Raw genomic sequence first — 18,068 nt, 5'->3', positions numbered from 1 at the left:
GTAAATCATGGGCATGTTATGTTGTTGCTGGAAACATGGTGACACATTTGGGCTGCCTCTAGCACAGTCTTGAACTATGTTAGTAGTTGATGCAGCCAATGCATTTCACTGTATGTTTCGATGTTCATGTGACAAATAAAGCTAATCTTTAAATTTTAATCTCAGTGGTCACTTGTTCTTTCAGACGGTCTTCTGTGGGGAATTATTTCTCATTTATTTATTGATTGAGAGATAAAACATGGTAACAAGCCCCTCCGTCCAATGAGCCCATGATGCTCAATTACACCTACTTGACCAATTACCCTATCAATCAGTACTTGGAATGTGGGAGGAAACCAGAGCACCTGGGGAAACCCGTGAAGCCGTGAGGAGAAACTTCTTAAAGGCAGCAGCAAGAATTGAACCCGGGCCAGTCTGGAGAGGCTGGCTGATGGATTGTGGTGGAGGAGGGTGCGGGGGTTGAGTTGAGTTGTGACTGGAAAATGGCGGAGAGAGAGAATATCAAGGAAAGATCCAAGCTGTTGAAGGAAGTTTTTGGCGAGAGTGGAAGTGAACTAGAGATGGAGGTCGGCGGGAAAGAGGAAGAAAAGAAAGCAGAGGTATGGGATATCAAACTCTGAGGAATCAGCGGATGATCAAAGCAGGATAGCAAAACAATGGAAAGAAGACGAAATTAAACCAATTATAAAACTAAGTGAAGACTTAGGTGGTTTGGTGGTTGGAACCTGACTCGTTTGGCGAAGATGCTCAACAAAATTATAGGCGAGATTAAAGGAGCAAAGATTTTACGAAATGGATCGCTATTAGTGATTTGTCGGGATAGTTCTCAGCAAGGTAAAGTGATATGATTATGTAAAATAGACGGCAAAGAAGTACGATGCTCAATACCCAACAATAGAAAGTGGACGAGAGGAGTTATTTCCGGGATATCAACAAAAGTTACTATGGATGAGGTTAAACAGAACATAAAAGGAGCAAAAATTATTGAGGCCAAACGTTTGAAAGTTACAAGAAACGGGAAAAAGTGTGATAGTTTATTGATAATGATGAACTTTGATGAAGAGAGTTTGCGGACTAATGTTTACTTAGGGTATATGTGTTATGCGGTTAGAATATATATACCACCGCCTTTAAGATGCTATAAATGTCAGAAATTCGGGCACATTGAGGCGGGCTACAGAGGAAAACAAAGATGTGGGAGATGCACCGGAATACATGAATATGGGAAATGTGAAGCGGGAGCTAGGCTGAAATGCTGCAATTGTGGTGAGGAACACAGCGCAGCTTATCGAGGGTGCATTTATAGCAAGAAGGCGGCTGAGATACAATATGTAAAAGTAACTCAAGGAATCAGTTATGCAGAGGCAGTGAAAGAAGTTGATAAAAAAAAAGGCTGTCAAGCAAACAAATACAGGGAATAATAAACTGGTGCATTGTGAGAGCTGTAATATGAAAAATAAGGATACACTATTAATGAGTAGAAAGGAGTTCATGCTTTTTATGGTGGATGCAATTAATTGTTCAGCGCAAACAAGCAAAAGAACTGAGAAAATTAAAATTATCGTCAAGTCTGCAGAAAAGTCTCTTGGTATTAAAGGAATTAGTTGGGAAGAAGTCAAAGAAACGCTGGATGGAGGATCCAACAGTTCACAGGCAGGGGAGATGGAATCTTAATGGCAGTATACTTATCGCAAATGGTCAAGAATTTAAGAAATGTTTCAGAACTTAAGGAAAATCCTCAGATTTTATGGTTGAAGCCCAGGGTAAATGTGCAGAACTGTAACAACAAATAGAAGTACCCGACAAGAACAATGGTGAGTTGGAAAGAGATTGGAAAATGGAGGAAATTATTACAAGGATACAAAAGTAAAAGGAATCTGTTGCAAAGTGAATTATCTACATTCAGATTATAAAATGAAAACATGGAAGCAAATGAAGAAGAACTCCGAGGTCTCAGTAAACTACTGCAGGCTACGATCCAAGAAAAGGAAAACCTGAAAAAGCAGATAGACTTGGAAAAACAAGATGTTTAAAAGTATAACGTGTGATAATTACTATTCTTTAACAAGATGATTTTAGTCTTACAAGTGATGTAGATGAAATCAATGTAATTGAGGTAATGCAACTACGCAAAAACATGTGACATAATTAGGGAAGAATAGCAGTTTGCAGCATTATCAAATGAGAGCATTAAGCATTCACGAGGAATTGCAACTACAGAGTGAAGCTAATAGAGAACTGCAGGCTGAACTAGATTGTCTAAAGTAGAGAACTCCAGGACATATTAGGTTGGAACACCACAAGTCTAGCAGGTGGTGGTAATGCACTGAAAACTTGTTGCCAACTGCCATTAAACAAAAAAGAAGAAGAAAGAAGAAGAACCCGGGCCACTAGCGCTGTAATTGCGTTACACCATCCACTATGCTTCCATGCTGCCCATTTGAGTCACAATGTGAAACACTGTTCAGGGACAGAACTGGCAGACATTGCTCTTGAGGTTGCTCTAGGTATCCAAGATGGTGCCAAGCCACCTTGAGCCTTGAGTCATGAGCTCCAGTTAAGCCCAGCCCCAGGTTGATCATTTATCAAAGCCCTCACTATGACTGAATATTTGTAAGATGGTCAGAAATATCTAAGAACATTCAACAATGATTAAAGTTTAAAAATACCACTGAAAATGTTAACATGTTTAAAAATTAAACATGCCAAACATTTAAAAACACTAGGAAATAATTAAGGACAATTAAGCAGATTTAAATCAGCTTTATGAAATCAAAAGAGAGGAAATTATCTTGTACTTGCCCTATTCCCTGCAGTAATTTCTTCTCACCAGACTGTGTGGGTCTGCTAGACTTGCTTCACTAGAAGGTTTTCCAACCAAATGCTAGGAAGTATGTGGAAGTTTGTGCTCCACTACCGGACTCCAGTGGTGAGCACAGTCATTCCAGGACGGATGAGCAGCTGAGGAGAAGATGACCGTTTGCATTGGCTTGGTAATCTTGAACTACCGCCCCATTATGTAGGAAAGAGTCAGGAGTGCAGAATGCAATTGCTGACTTTCTATAGAAGATCAGAGTTGACAGGTCATTCTGCAAATTCACAGGTTTCCCATGCTCACAACAGGTATCTCATCCTTAGCTAAAATCCAATTCAACATTACCAATGTCTGACCATCCATCGTTCTCCATTCACTGAATCCAACATTAAACTGTTCCCACAACCTATGGACTCACTCTCAAGGACTATATATATTTATATATATATAATCTTCTCAGATTTATCTGACTGCGTGTAAATTTTTTATGTCTATTATTCCTCTTTCTCCTTCTGTTCTAGGTCATGTTAACCTACATGCATTCAAGTATCTGTTTTCTAAAATTGTTCATTTCAGTTCTTATCTTTCAGACCAAGATATTATGCCACAAGAATACTAATATAGGTATCGGAAAAGTGTTCATTATCTTTGTTATATTTTTACCATTGAGCTCTGCTTGGCAGATTTTCTTAACATTGGCATAAATTCTGCTGTGAGTTTTCCCTTTATCACACTGTGATCTATTTGCTTTGCTTGTTGAAATCCCAGAAACTTGTATGTTTCTTATTCATCCATCAGTTGCGTTGTATCCTGCTGCTCTGTTTTGTATTCTATCAGCTCTATTGTTCTACACTTACCTAGTCCAGAGTTTATGTTTAAATCTTATATGGGAGGTCTAAGTATGATTCATTTTGTTGTTTCTGATTTAATACCCTATGTTCACTGATTCAGTAAATTAGAGTGCTGGTTTAAAGCTAGACAAAACCATAGTTGACTTAGAGAGTTGTCCTCAAAAATGCCCTGGTTGAATGGTGGTTGTTCATTTTTGGTTGGTAATATATACGGTGATTATAGTTGGCCAACGCTTCATCAAATGTTGTAGGAATTTCACAAGTGTTGGGTGTAGTTTATATATATATATATATATATATATAAAGAACTATTAACCATGAGTGTGGGACAGAATCAAATGCTTTTTGGTAGTCAATATAACAACATGAAAAGTTTCAGTTTTTTACTGGGCTTGAAAAAGAATTCCAGCATCTATATTTACTTCCAGTTTAAGATGGCTCTGGTGAAACACTGCGATGATTGTTGGCAGCAAACAAAACTAACTACTTTATTAATCACACTTTTTCTTGAAAATGATCACCGCAATCAATAGCCTGTAAACTTCTATTTGTGGAGTTGAGCTTTTGAACTGCCTGTACGACCTGCCATTTTCGTGGTCTGAACTGAAGTCTCGAAGTCGCTGGACGGTTGTGGCGGGGGTGTATGGACCAAACAAAGGCAGCAGGGCCAGGACCCGAGAGTGGAGAATGAACCAGTGTTTGGCGTTTTCTGGAGTGGACTTGGAGATGATTTGAAGCGGCAGGACTGAGGTGAAGCAGTGTTGATGCGGTGGAGCCTGGGCCCATGAGTTTATCAAAGTGGCAAGTCCCGGGTCTGAGAATGAGGAATGAGCTGATGTTTGGCTGATTTAGGGTCCGGGCCAGATTGAAGAGGTCAGGGTGTCGGGGCCGGAGGAGAGGCATGGGGCAGTGTTTAGTTCGCTGCCCACGCGGTTGAATCATCTCTGCACTGAACTGAGGCTGCAGCCTGTATCTGATGGCCTCCTGGATTAGCTGTAACTGGCTTTGTGGCTGTGGATTCACTTCTGTGGTTATCGAAGTGAATGCTGATTAGTTGTGAGATGCATGATGTTACATATTTTTATATATTTTGTAAATGAGAAATAGGATGATATTTTGATGAGTCATTTATAATTTCTCCTTTAGGTAAGAAATATGTTGAAAATTTGGGCACTTTTTCAGGATTTAAAAAGGGAATTGTTGATATATACTAATAGATACAGATGAAGTCAAGTAAATTTTTAAACCAATATTTATTAATATTATCATTGCCGGTATTATTATTGTTCTTTCTTTAGTTCCCTATTTTTGTATTTGCACAGTTTGTTGTCTTTTGCATATTGAGTGTTTTTCCGTCCTGTTGGGTATGGTCTTTTTATCCTATTTTGTTTCTTGTATCTGCTGTTAATGCCTGCAAGAAAATGAATCAAGTCACCTCTCATCCTCCTTCCAGAGAGAAAAGCCCTAGCTCACTCGACCTATCCTCATAAGGCATGCTCTCTAGTCCAGGCAGCATTCTGGCAAACCTTCTCTGCACTGTCTCTAAAGCTTCCACATCTTTCCTATAATGAGGTGAACAGAACTGTACACAATATTCTAACCAGAGTTTTATGGAAGTGCAACATTACCTCACGGCTCTTGAACTCAATCCCCCTGGCTAGCAAAAGCCAACATACCATACACCTTCTCAACAACTCTATCAGCTTATGCTGCAATTTTGAGTGATCAATGGCTGCAGTCCGCAAGGTCCCCCTGTTTCTCCACGTTGCTAAGAATCCTGCCATTAACCCTGTATTCTGCCTTCAAGTTTGACCATTATGTGTCATGCATTGCAATCCAATGCTTTGAATTATTGCTTCCCTCACACTTTACTGATCCTATTTACTCTGACTTGTCCAATTACCACTTAATCTCAGAGAAGTGGACGATTTAAAGTCGCTCACTGGGACAACTACAGTGCTCTCACTTTTCATGAGCTTCCTAATAGTGAGAATGACATTGAGGAACAGCTTTTCAGGGGACCTGCAAAGATGAACTAAAGCCATAGGAGAGAAGTGGTAATGGGGAGGAAGGACAATGGGAGCCGCTGAACAGCAAAGGCAGGTACAATTTCTGAAATGCATTCAGAGAATTTCTTGATTACTACTCTTTTAGTCCAAACAAAAATGGACCTGGTTCTGGGAACCAAGCCAGACTGAGCGGAAGAAGGATCAGTACGGAAACATTTAGGAGACAGTGATCGTAATAACATGTTTAGAATATCTTTGGAAACGGAAGTGGACTACTCCGATTTGAAATGTAGTCAGCTGAAGAAGGGCCAATTTCAAAGGGGTGAGAACAGATTTGATTTGGGTAAATTGGAATCAAAGCTTGGCAGGCAAAATTGTAATTGAACTATAGGAGGCCTCCAAGATTGTAATACTTCAGCTAGAGTCTAGAAACATTTCCATGTGCAAGAAAGACGGGGAAATTAAAGCCAGAATTTCCTTCTGGACCAGAATGACTGAGGGTCAAATAGAGCAGAAGTAAAGAGCATTTGACGGACGTCAGGTGTTAGCGCAAGTGACAGAAAGTTCAGAAGAGAGATTATAGAGTAACTTAAGAGGCAAAAAAAAAGATACTAAAGAAAAATTGAGAGCAGACACCAAAGGAGTCTGAAAATATTCCCTTGGGAATTTGAATAACAATGGGTTAGAACAGGAGTGAAAGGGACCACCAGATCAGAAAGGAAATGATTAGATGTTGGCCATTGTTGAGGTACTAAAGGAATATTTTTAAATAAACCTTTACCCTTTTCTTGGGTAGGCCCACAAGATCAAGGCTAATTCATCTTCAATCCAATTTTATGTGTTCTGAGGTGACTGATGAAGCTAAATAGAAACTGCAAACCTTAAATACAAGAGATTCTCCAGATGCTGGAAACTCAGAGCAACACACACAAAATGATGGAGGAACTCCACAAGTCTGGCAGCATCTATGGAGAGGAAGAAAGAGCTAACATTTTGGGTCAAGAGACTTCATCAGGACTGGAAAAGGAAGGGGGAAAGAAGGCAGAATAAGAAGATGGAGGGAGGGGAAGCAGTACAAACTGGCAGGTGATAGGTGAAACCAGGAGAGGGGGAAGGAGTGTGGGCAAGGACGGATGAAGTAAGAAGCTGCAAGGTGATAGGTGCCAGAGGTAAAAGGCTGAAGAAGAAGAAGAAATCTGATAGGAGAGGACTGTAGACTATGGAAGAAAGGGAAGCAAAAGGGGCACCAGAGGGAGGTGGTGTACAGAGGAGGGGAAGGCATGTGAGGGGAACCAAAATGAGAAATGGAGAAAGAGGAAGGGGGGTGGGGGAGAAATTGCCAGAAGTTAGAGAAATCAATGTTCATTCCATCAGGTTGGAGGCTTCACCAATGGAATATGAGGTGTTGCTCCTTCAACCTGAGTATAGCTCATGGGTAAGGTACTGGTGCGGATACAATAAGGTCTTTCAAGAGACCCTTAGATAGGTACATGGAGCTTAGGAAAATAGAGGGCTATGTGGTAGGGAAATTTTAGGCGGTTATCTGATTGGCTCAACATTGTGGGCTGAAGGGCCTGTAGTGTGCTGTAGATTTCTATGTTTTATGTTCTTTATATTCAATGGCAATAGAGGAGGCCATTGAGCGAAATGTCAGAATGGGAATGGGAAGTAGAATTAAAATAGGTGGCTACTGGGAAATCCCATTGTAGCAGAGTGAAAGTGCTCGGCAAGGCAATCCCCCAGTCTATGTCGGGTCTCAGTACTGCAGAGGAAGCTGCACCAGGAGCACTAGATACAGTAGATCAGTGGTCCCCAACCTCTGGGCCGCGAAGCATGCAGGGGTGCAGCGGTACCCGGAGTGCACCCAGCACATCTTTAAGAAAAAAGCCGAAATAAACAAGCTAATTAATTAGGTGCCACCCAGAAGCCAGTCTTCGTTACAGGAACTGAGGTGGAGAGGGTCAATAACTTTAAATTCTTCGGCATTAAGGATCGACGTTTCTCTCCCTGAAAAGCGTCAGAGGATCTGTTCTGGGACCAGCACGTAACCGCGTAACCGTCATTACAAAGAAAGCACGGCAGCGCCTATACTTTATTAGAAGTTTGTGTAGATTTAACATGTCACCTCGATCCTGACAGCCCTGTCTTCTCAGCCTGTCTGGGCTGGCCTTTAGATTGACCAAACAATGGAACAGCTAAAGGCTCCAGCGCCCTGGAAAGAGGAGTGAACATCGCGTAGAGCAAGTGAAATCGGCAATCGCCTCTGATCTGGGCCGACATTTACGTGCCGGGCGGCACCTAATTAATTAGCTTGTTTATTTCGGCTTTCTTCTTAAAGATGTACTGAGTGCGTTCCGGCTACAGCTGCACCCCTGCATGCTTCACGGCCTGGTATCGGTCCGCGGCCCAGAGGCTGGGGACCACTGCAGTAGATGACCTTGACAGACTCACAGGTGAAGTGTGGCTTTGTTTGGTGCCTTGAAAGGTGGTGAAGGAGGAGGTATAGGTAAAGGGCAGGTGTATTTTCTCTTGGCTTCTAAGAAAAATTTGAAGGTGAGAAATGAAAGAAAAGAGAGGAAAAAGGAGACAAGTTTCCAGAAATGATGTTGGAGAGGGTGAGGCACAGGGGAGAAAAGCAATATAGTCATTTGCAAAAAGATGTTTTCCTACTGAAATTCAGAAATCAAAGCAGTACAACTGAATTGCAGATGTCAATGTGTGTGGTTTCCAAATTCTGGAGCAGCAGCCAAGTTATGGATTACTGACTCAAAGATAAGAGTTCGAATCTCAACATGGCAGCTGGGATTTTTAAGTTCCAGTTATGAAATAAATCTGGAAATTGAAAAAAAAGCCTTTAACAATAACAATGAAATAGTTGTGAATTTGATTCACTAATGGTCAACAGGTAAGAAAATATACCATCCTCAGATGGCCCTGTTTATAATATATGACTTCAGAACCCCAATGGGATTGATTGTCTTAGTTCTGTAAAATTAAAGGATAAATGCCAGTGTTGCCTTATTTAATACTGTCCTTAACACAGTCCTTACTTTCTTAGTTATGAATGATGCTTTATTTTTCTCATGGAATTTATAATTTCTTAATGGAAATTAGAGTAACACATATAAAATGCTGGAGGATCTCAGCAAGTCAGGCAGCATCTATTACAGTATATGGAAAGGAATAAACAGTCGATGTTTCGTGCTGAAACCCTTCATCAGGATTTCGTGTATCTACAGAATCTCTTGTGACAATGAAAAGTGCATGCTCTACATTGATACTTCAAAATAGTTCTCAAAATATTGCAAGGCTTTAATCAGTATTTTTTAAAATCTGCTTTTGTCAATTTAGCAGAAATAGTCATATTTAAGTTCAATTCACCAGTATCTGGCCAAATCGTAACCTTCTCAAATTACTTATAAAATTTTAATACATTGTGACCACCTTTTCCCAGGGGTATCTCCTTCTATGAGATTACTGATCAACTCAGTCTCATTACATGAAATAAGGCCTAAGAAAACATGGTAGGTTCTATGATGTAACATTCCAGAAAAAATTTCCAAATATTTTCTTGTGGGCTTATTTTTCATTTTTTGAAGTCCAGGCCCTGCAATAATTGAAATCACAACAGTGTGGGTTTTGAACTTGTGTCTTGTTGTTTCGAATGGCTCACTCATACTTACAAAATACATTTAGTGGCAGCTTTATTAGGTACACCTGTACACCTGCTTTGTAATGCAAACATCTAATCAGTCAGTCATGTCACAGCAGCTCAATGTGTAAAAACATGCATATATGGTCAAAAGAGTCAGTTGTCATTCAGAACAAACATCAGAATAGGGAAGAGATATGATCTAATTAAATGACTTCCAACATGGAGTTATTGTTGGTGCCAGGTGGGGTGGTTTGAGTATCTCAATGAGCAATGAGATACTCAAGTAGTGGGTAAAGTTACCACTTCACTGCGGTAGTGTAGCAGTTAGCATGACACTATTACAGCTCAGGACATTGGAGCTCAGAATTTACTCCTGGTATCCTCTTTAAGGAGTTTGTACTGTATACCTTCCCTGTGGAATGTGTGGGCTTCTTCCAGGTGCTTTGGTTTCCTCTCACAGTCAAAAGATATACCAGTTAGTAGGTTAATTGGTCATTGTAAATTGTTCTGTGATTAGGCTAGGATTAAATTGGGGCCTGATGGTGGTGTAGCTCGAAGGGCCGAAGGACCTATTCTACATTGTATCTCTAAATAAGTAAGTAATAACTTGGCCACTGGGTGTACAGTATATAACAAACTGGTTTACAACCTCATCTGTTAAATCAGACTGTGACCCGTTAGATTAAAGTACCGCAAAAGTTCCTAATTACACAATTGAAAAACAAGTAACTCTGTATAGGTCCAAAAACTCAACTTTACTTCTCAAAAATGATACATGGAATACAATAAAAGCTGGCTAATATGGACACTGGTAATAAGTATTCTCCGAGAAAAAATGTTAAGCACAAACACTAGCATTTCAGATTGTTCACATAAGATATAGTGATTCATAAAAGAGCAAAGGAAGTACACACAGTGGAATCTCTTCTATGAGTTTGAGAATTACACAAACAGTTCTGAAATGATGAACATGTTCTTTGTGACTCTATGAAATATTGGCACTGTATGTTGCACCAGACGTGGAAATACTGTGAAATGTTACAAGTAGATGCTGTTGTAATTAGGACAGTATGCATAACTGGGTGAATAACTTGAAATGCAATCATCAGTTAATGCTGTTTTTTAATATAATATTCAAAAGTATCCATTTCATCAGTTCACAAGGCAATATCTTTCACCAGAAATATCTGTGACAAAGATTAAGCCACATGCAACAGATTACAATCATAATACAATTCATGGGAATGAAGAAGACAAAGCTTTAATAAATATAATGCCAATAATCATTGATGAGAATAAGTCCTCGTTAGAAGTGATTTTCCCTTTGGTGTAATAGAATACACCGTACCAAGGCCCCATAGAGTGTAGGAACTAAGAGTGATGGAGACCAAATTATGCATTGGCAGGAACTAGCTACAGTAGATTGTACATAGAGGTAGCCAGGCAAAATTTTTAACCCACCATGACTTTCAATAAGTCTTCAAGCAATTAGTTCTTATTGGCCTTTAGTCATTATAAAATAGACAAGTATCTTTTCTTGAATCTGTTCATAGATAGCCAGAGAGAAATTTAAAGTTGTTTCTAACCCAGTGCAAAAAGTAATGGTATCTTTTTAATGAAGCCCCATTGAGTTTGACCACATCCTTGTTTGGATGGCAAAACTATTGTTTAGCACTACCTACTAAATTAAAAAAAAACAGGAAACCATACATGTCTCTTTACATTCTTAAGCCTTCCAGAGAAAAGTTGTAATGGATATTTCACTGTTTATAGTTGTCCAAATTTGAGAAACATATGCCCAGAAAACATTGGCTTAGAAACGGAATCACTCCTAAACAGGAGCACCGAACCTGTGCTGCATAATAAACTGGTGCTTGTTCATTGCACTGAAGCTTGGTTTATCATCGGGATTTCTGTGAAAATATCTGTGTATTTTGAGCACACAAAATTTTTAGTGCGTGGTTCAAAACAATTTGTGGATGAAATCTTCATGTGCTAATTAATTCATCATGTGAAAATGTCCATGTGCAATTTGAACATGCAACATTTTATCAGTTAATTCACAGTTCATGATGACCAGTAGCTCAATATTAAGCACACAATGATTAATTCTCATCAAGGCATTAACCCATAAACGACATATCTAGTGAGCTACGGCACTGAAGGAAGTGAATATACTGTACATGGGAGGTGGTGCAGATCAATATTCCTCCCACTTCTCAGAAGAACCCTGTAGATGATGTCAAGGAAGGCTCACGTTCTCTGCAGCAGGGATGCCTGCATGGCTCCCGAGTCAAAGAAGAAAATGAGCTGAGAGAGGAAGCAATTGCCAGACATGACCTACTGCATGGGAGCATTGCAGGCAGAAATTCAATCACCATGTATTTTGACAAGATGTGTGCCCTGAATATATGAACAGCATATCTGTGAAGAGTAAGAATTTCAAGTTGTATATTGTATACATTCTCTGATACTAAATGGAACCAGTGAACTATTGAACTCACAAAGGCAGCTTTGAAATAACATCTGCAGTACGGCTCAGGACATAGACGTGTGCATGCACTCACACACACATACAAACTTTTCTGTGTGTCTGCTGTGAGCCTAGTTGGCTTTATACACTACTCAAACTTCGTAAGCAACTCCGAATTGCTTGCAACAACTAAAATATGAACAACCTCCATTTCATCACATTGAAGTTAGCTTTTTCCATTGTTAGGATAGTGTGGACAAAGGTAACTAACTTACAGAAGATGGACTTTTTCAGCTCCAAGTACTCATCAAGCTGGAGAAGAGAGTCCACCTTCTAATGGATATCCGATTTATACAGGCTCTAGCTCTGCTAGAGTCAAGTAAGTTGCTCTTTTTTGGTGGCATTGGAGAAGGTCCAGAGGAGGTTCATGAGAATGATTCTAGGAATGAAAGGGTTAATGTGTGAGAAATGCTTGATGGCTCTGGGCCTGTACTCACTGGAGTTTAGAAGAATAAAGGTGGATGTCATTGAAATCTATCGAATATTGGAAGGCCTAAGTAGAGTGGACATGGAGAGGCCCAGAGGCTACAGCCTCAGAATAGAGGACCATTCATGCAGAACAGAGATGAAGAGGAATTTCTTTAGCCAGAAGGGAGAGAATCTGTAGAATTTATTGCCACAGATAGCTGTGGAGGCCAAGTCATTGGGCATATTTAAAATGGAGGTTGATAGATTCTGGATTTGACAGGGCATCAATGTTTATGGGGATAAGGCAGGATAATGGGGGGGTTGAGAGGAATAATAAAACAGCCATATATAATGGCAGAGTAGACCCAATTGACTGAATGTACTAATTCTGTTCCTATGTCTTATGGTCTAAGTCTCCAATAGGGCTTGGATGTTCTGATGTGCCACTTCCCTTCATAAAGGTAAATATTTTGTTTTTGCTTATGTGTCTGTTTGCTGAATCATTCTAACAACTTCCACAACCATGCCTTCATTATTGCTTAGCCATGGGAGATATGGCCTGGAGGCTGGGGGTCTGTCCTGGGGTTAAAGGACTGTGTATGTGTGGAAGGGATAGAGGAATGGGACTTGTTTTTGTTGTTGCTGTCTTGTTGCTGTGTTCTGCAAAACATTGTGGGCATGCTATGTCAGTGCTAGAATGTGTGGCTACACTTGTGGGCTGCCCCCAGCACACCCTGTGGTGTGCTGGTTGTTAATGCAAATGACAAATTTTATTGTAAGTTTCAGTGTAAACGTAATGAATAAATTTGAATCGAATCTTGCAGGACTTCATGAAGAGGAAGAGGAAAAGAACAAGAGGCCTTGCGTCCTTGTAATGGACACCACAAAAGACCAGCTCAGATTGGGACTGACAAGGCTAGGTGAGAGCTATTATTTCATCATTAACAGCAGTTAGGTCAGAGCCAGAGGGAAATTACTGCACCTTTCCCTTGGAAGGAGAGACCACATATCAGTTCTGCCCAGGTGGACTCAGATAGTGATCAGTACAGTGAGCATACATGGAAAGCCTCTCCAATGTCAAGCGGAATGTGTGCTGCATTCACCAGATGCCCAACTACATCTGAGAAACATCAGGGACTTTATCAGTCATACACATTGTGGTTCATTGAGTGAATGGATTTTGCTTCTGAACTTTATGTTAGAAGTAGAATCTTTAGAAGTTTGAGAGAAAATACATGTTATAGTGCTTTGTCCTGTACCTGTCACCTTATCAATGACATTTTTCTGGAAAGTCAAACATAGTCATAAATGAAATGATGCTCCAGCGATGATATTCTTAAGATTATGTAATTATATATAACTCACCCCGAAAGTCAAAGTAGTTTGAATGAAAAGGCCAGTATACATATTCACATTAAATGGTGAGCACATCTTTAGGCTATCTTCCAAGGTCAACTATCCATTTCTGTTAAGGGGATATAAATGCTGAAAATGGTCTCAGAGCTGGCAATGTTTTAGTGGAATGGGCACCATTCTTCATTGGCTCTTTCTCAGGAATCCAATGCTATGATCTTGGGAAGAGATAGACTCTACATTACTTTTGGAAAAGAAACATCAAGGATGACTGGGATGCTCAACATACTCTTCACATTATCGCCATTCCTTTCATTCATAAATAACAAGGCTTCATTCAATTGATTTATATTGATTTTTTTTGTTTCATAGTGCATAATGTGGTTACGTTTAATTGGCTTGCCCCAAAATGATCTTACTCTTTTTCCAAGCTGAGAAATTCCTTTAGATTCTATCTTGTTGTGCGTGTAGCAAGGCAACATAGCTGATGAATCTTATGTGAATATGAACATGGTATTAATCATGCCCACGAGTTTTTAAAAATTTGTTGACCAGAAATTGTATGTTCATGGTATGAGGATCCTCCCAATTCATGAGGAACCATATTGTGTTAAGGAGAGTCTGAAACTCCACAGGAGCACAGTACATTGATCCTAGGACAAGACTCCCTATATCCTTGCAAATCCGCATGGATATTCTGCCTAATGATCTCTGCACAAGTAAAATTCACCAATGTTGTTATATAAAATTGGACTTCTGATTGTAAAATTATATAATATTATTAAATATAAATGTTGCTTGTTGTTGAAATCGATTTTGGCTGGATAGAAATGGGATTTGGTGAGTGCGTTATCGTAGAGCGATGCTGTTTCAAGCACATGTTCTAAATACATAGAGCATTGGCAATAAAATGGATTATTTTATATTCAACAACACACCTTTGTTAAATGATCATTTTCTAATAAGTAAGTTTTATTTTGTTTTCATTAAAAAAATGAGATTTCTAATTCTTACAATGGTCTAATTCTAACACTTAACAACTAACTGTCATTGTTGCATGTTTACGATAAATTGTTTTTTTTAAAGAAGAAATTTGAGGATTGAGCTACTGAGTTCTATAGAATTGATTATATGGCATTTGATAAGTAGCAGAGGATTTGTCATTTTCCCTGCATGTTTAAATGTAAGTATGGTCAAGTTTATGTAGGTGGCAAGATTGGAAAGTACGTGAAAAGTTAAATTGATCCCCTTTATGTTTTTGTTTTTTTAGTTGTTTTTTTAAAGAAAGATAATAATGAAGATGTGTTTTTTAAAAAAACACAACAGAGTCTATTATTGGTATAACTGAATAGCATACAAATATGTTTTCCAGTAAAAAAAAATCAATGCAGTCCACCACAGACATTTTAGGGCATGAAGTTCATAGTGGAGCAATTCATTCCATTATTTGTTATCAGCCATAAATACAAAACATTGTTTTAAACCAGTTGTGATAAAATCACAAACCACAATTTTCAACACTCAAAATTTCACAGTACTGTCACTAACAGTAGACCATCATCTAATTGCAAATGCCCTCACTAAAGAGATGCCTGTATTTGAGGAAGCTGAGTATTGTGGCTAAAAGTCATGGAGATCACGGTGTCTTTGGCATGATGATTCAGCTGTATGTGATTGGATTTGTTCACATTATTTTTTTGAAAATATTTCCCTCACCAGATGCAAGATTAAATGGTATTCATTTGCCCTTGAAAGAAAATGCATCAGCATGACGATGTGTCCAGTAAAGATCCATGCTTTTGCTTTCCTTCTGTGTATGTGTCTATGTTCTGTGAACTTTCACAAGGATCTGAGGTTTAAATTCCCAGGAGTTCTTTTCAGGAATCATGTTGATAAGGAGATGCATTGGATCCATCCACATGTGCAAAATAAAAAGCACCGATTCTCGTAACTGCTTTTGTCCTTTACTGTGGGTAAACAGAGTAGTAATCTGTCGAAACAGAGGAAAAGTGTTAGAAGTAATTTCAGTACAAAAATTTATTTCAGAGAAAATTTTCACTATAAAAGTGCAACAATAGGTTTTAGTACTGATTGACTTTCTTCAAGATGTTCACTAGTTGTCGCAGCAAACATTTTTATGCAATAATAACATGCAAATAACGACAGTAAGGCATCAATTATTCATTAGCAGTAAAGAAGATGTTCTATAGGAAGTTGCTGAATGTGATGTTTATGCCATCCATAATTTATATGGCAAAAGCTGCTTGTTAATAATATAACTTCTTCTTTCGGGAGTGGTCAGTACACTATATTTAGCAATGGTTATATATTGTATTACTTATAAATACCTGATTGAGACTATATAACAATTATATCTAATTGTACCTGGTTGAGACTAAATAACAATTATATTCATTATATATTCATTTTTATATTCATTATATTCATTCTCCCTCTGACTTATATATGAAAATTTAAATGCCCAGTTCCAGACAAATATTGAATTCCTTTCATTTCCTGATTCATCACTCGTGCAATTTCTTGGTTTTTTAAATTTGATTTTATGTGATGCTTTGGTACATTATTGTGGTTTTCAGTGAAACACCTGATACATATCTATAAATCATACGATGAACTGTGAGGCATTGTGACATTGATTGACATACTCGCCTTGGTGGCATCATTCCAATATTTGTTTTGGATGTGCTAGAAGTGGTGACGTTACTAGTCAGGGAAAATGTCATGACAGTACTCCATCAGGATAGACTGGAGAACTCATCTATTGAGGCATTATGGGTGGGACTGAGAAACAAGTAAGATATGATCATGTTAATGGGGTGTTGTTACAGACCACCCAGCAGTCCTATGGACTTAAAGGAACAAATTTGTAGAGAGATCATAGACTGTTGCAAGAAACAAAAGGTTGTTATTGTAGGTGATTTTAACTTTCCACATATTGACTGGGACTCCCATATTGTTAAAGGACTAAATGGGAAAGAGTTTATCAAATGTCTTCAGGAAAGTTTCCTTAATCTGCAAATAGAAGTCCCAAAGAGTGAATGTGATGCTGGATCTGCTATTAAGGAATGAGACAGGACAGGTGACAGAAGTTTGTGTAGGAGAACACATTGCATGTAGTGACCACAATGCTATTTAATTTTTAAATTGAATATGCAGAAAGGTATGTCCGTGGGTTGAGATTCTAAATTGGAGAAAGGCCAATTTCGATGGTATCAGAAATGACCTGGCAAGTGTGGATTGGGACAGGGTGCTTTCTAGCAAAGGTGTACTTGGTAAGCATGAGGCCTTCAAAAGCAAAATTTTGAGAGTAAAGTGCTTGTATGTGCCTGTCAGAATAAAAGGTAAAGACAACAAATGTAGAAAACCTTGGCTTTCAAGAGATATTGAGGCCCTGGTTAAGAGAAAAAAAAGGAGGTGCATAGCAGGTATAGACAGGTAAGAACAAATGAGGCGTTTACGGAGTATAAGAAATGCAAGAGAACACATTAAGAAAGAAATCAGGAGGGCTAAAAGAAAGCATGAAGTTGCTCTACTAGACAAGGTGAAGGAAAATCCTAAGGGATTCTACAGATATAGTAAGAGCAAAAGGATTGCAAGGGACAAAATTGGTCTTCTGCAAGATCAGAATGTTGAAGTTGTATAAGACTTTAGTGAGATCTGACTTGGAGTAGTGTGAGCAGTTTTGGTCACCTACCTACAGGAAAGATGTAAATAAGATTGATAGAGTACAGAGAAAATTTACAAGGATGTTACCAGGTCTGGAGGACCTGAGTTATAAGGAAAGGTTGAATAGGTTAGGACTTTATGCCTTAGAATGTAAAAAATTGATAGATTTGATAGAGATATGCAAAATTATGAGTGGTATAGATAGGGTAAATACAAGCAGGCTTTTTCCACTGTGGTTGGATGGGACTACAACCAGAAGTCATGGGTTAAGGGTGAAAGGTGAAAAGTTTAAGGGGAACATGAAGGGAAACTTCTTTACTCAGAAGGTTGTAAGAGTGTGCAATAAGCTGCCAGCACTAGTAGTGTATGCTAGCTTGACTTTGACTGTTCAGCAAAGTTTGGATAGGTACCTAGATAGTAGGGGTATGGAGGGCTATAGTCCCATTGAAGGTCGATGGGAGTAAGCAGTTTAAATTGCTCAGCATGGACTAGATGGGTTGAGCAGCCTGCTTCTGTGCCGTATTTTTCTATGACCCCATGACTCTAATAACAAATGCATTGTTGTAAGTTGTTAGTGTTATGGCTGCTGATCTGTTCTTTGAGATCTCTGAAGGTAGTTCTGGATCAGCTACTCTCTCACAATCATGGAGTAATTTTTAATCAAAATAGAAAAAGCAGAGAAAATTTACAAGGATATTGCCAGCACTTGAAGACCTGAGTTATAGGGAAAGGTCGAAGAGGTTAAGACTTTATTCCT

General features: G+C 38.9%; 1 protein-coding gene across 3 annotated transcripts in view; it reads right to left on the bottom strand.

Annotated features, from left to right (window-relative positions):
• Window positions 1-10,078: 10,078 nt before the first annotated feature.
• Window positions 10,079-18,068, bottom strand: part of cntfr (ciliary neurotrophic factor receptor) — a 343,443-nt gene continuing 335,453 nt past the window's right edge. For all 3 annotated transcript variants that reach the window (XM_063042795.1, XM_063042797.1, XM_063042796.1), the window contains one exon: window positions 10,079-15,614. In XM_063042795.1, coding sequence (XP_062898865.1) covers window position 15,614 — 1 coding nt within the window. In that variant the 3' untranslated portion in view covers window positions 10,079-15,613. The remainder of the gene's footprint in view (window positions 15,615-18,068) is intronic.

This window comes from Mobula hypostoma, chromosome 3, assembly GCF_963921235.1.
Source record: "Mobula hypostoma chromosome 3, sMobHyp1.1, whole genome shotgun sequence".
In the NCBI taxonomy this organism is placed as follows: domain Eukaryota; kingdom Metazoa; phylum Chordata; class Chondrichthyes; order Myliobatiformes; family Myliobatidae; genus Mobula; species Mobula hypostoma.
This window is presented reverse-complemented; position numbering and strand designations above follow the sequence as displayed.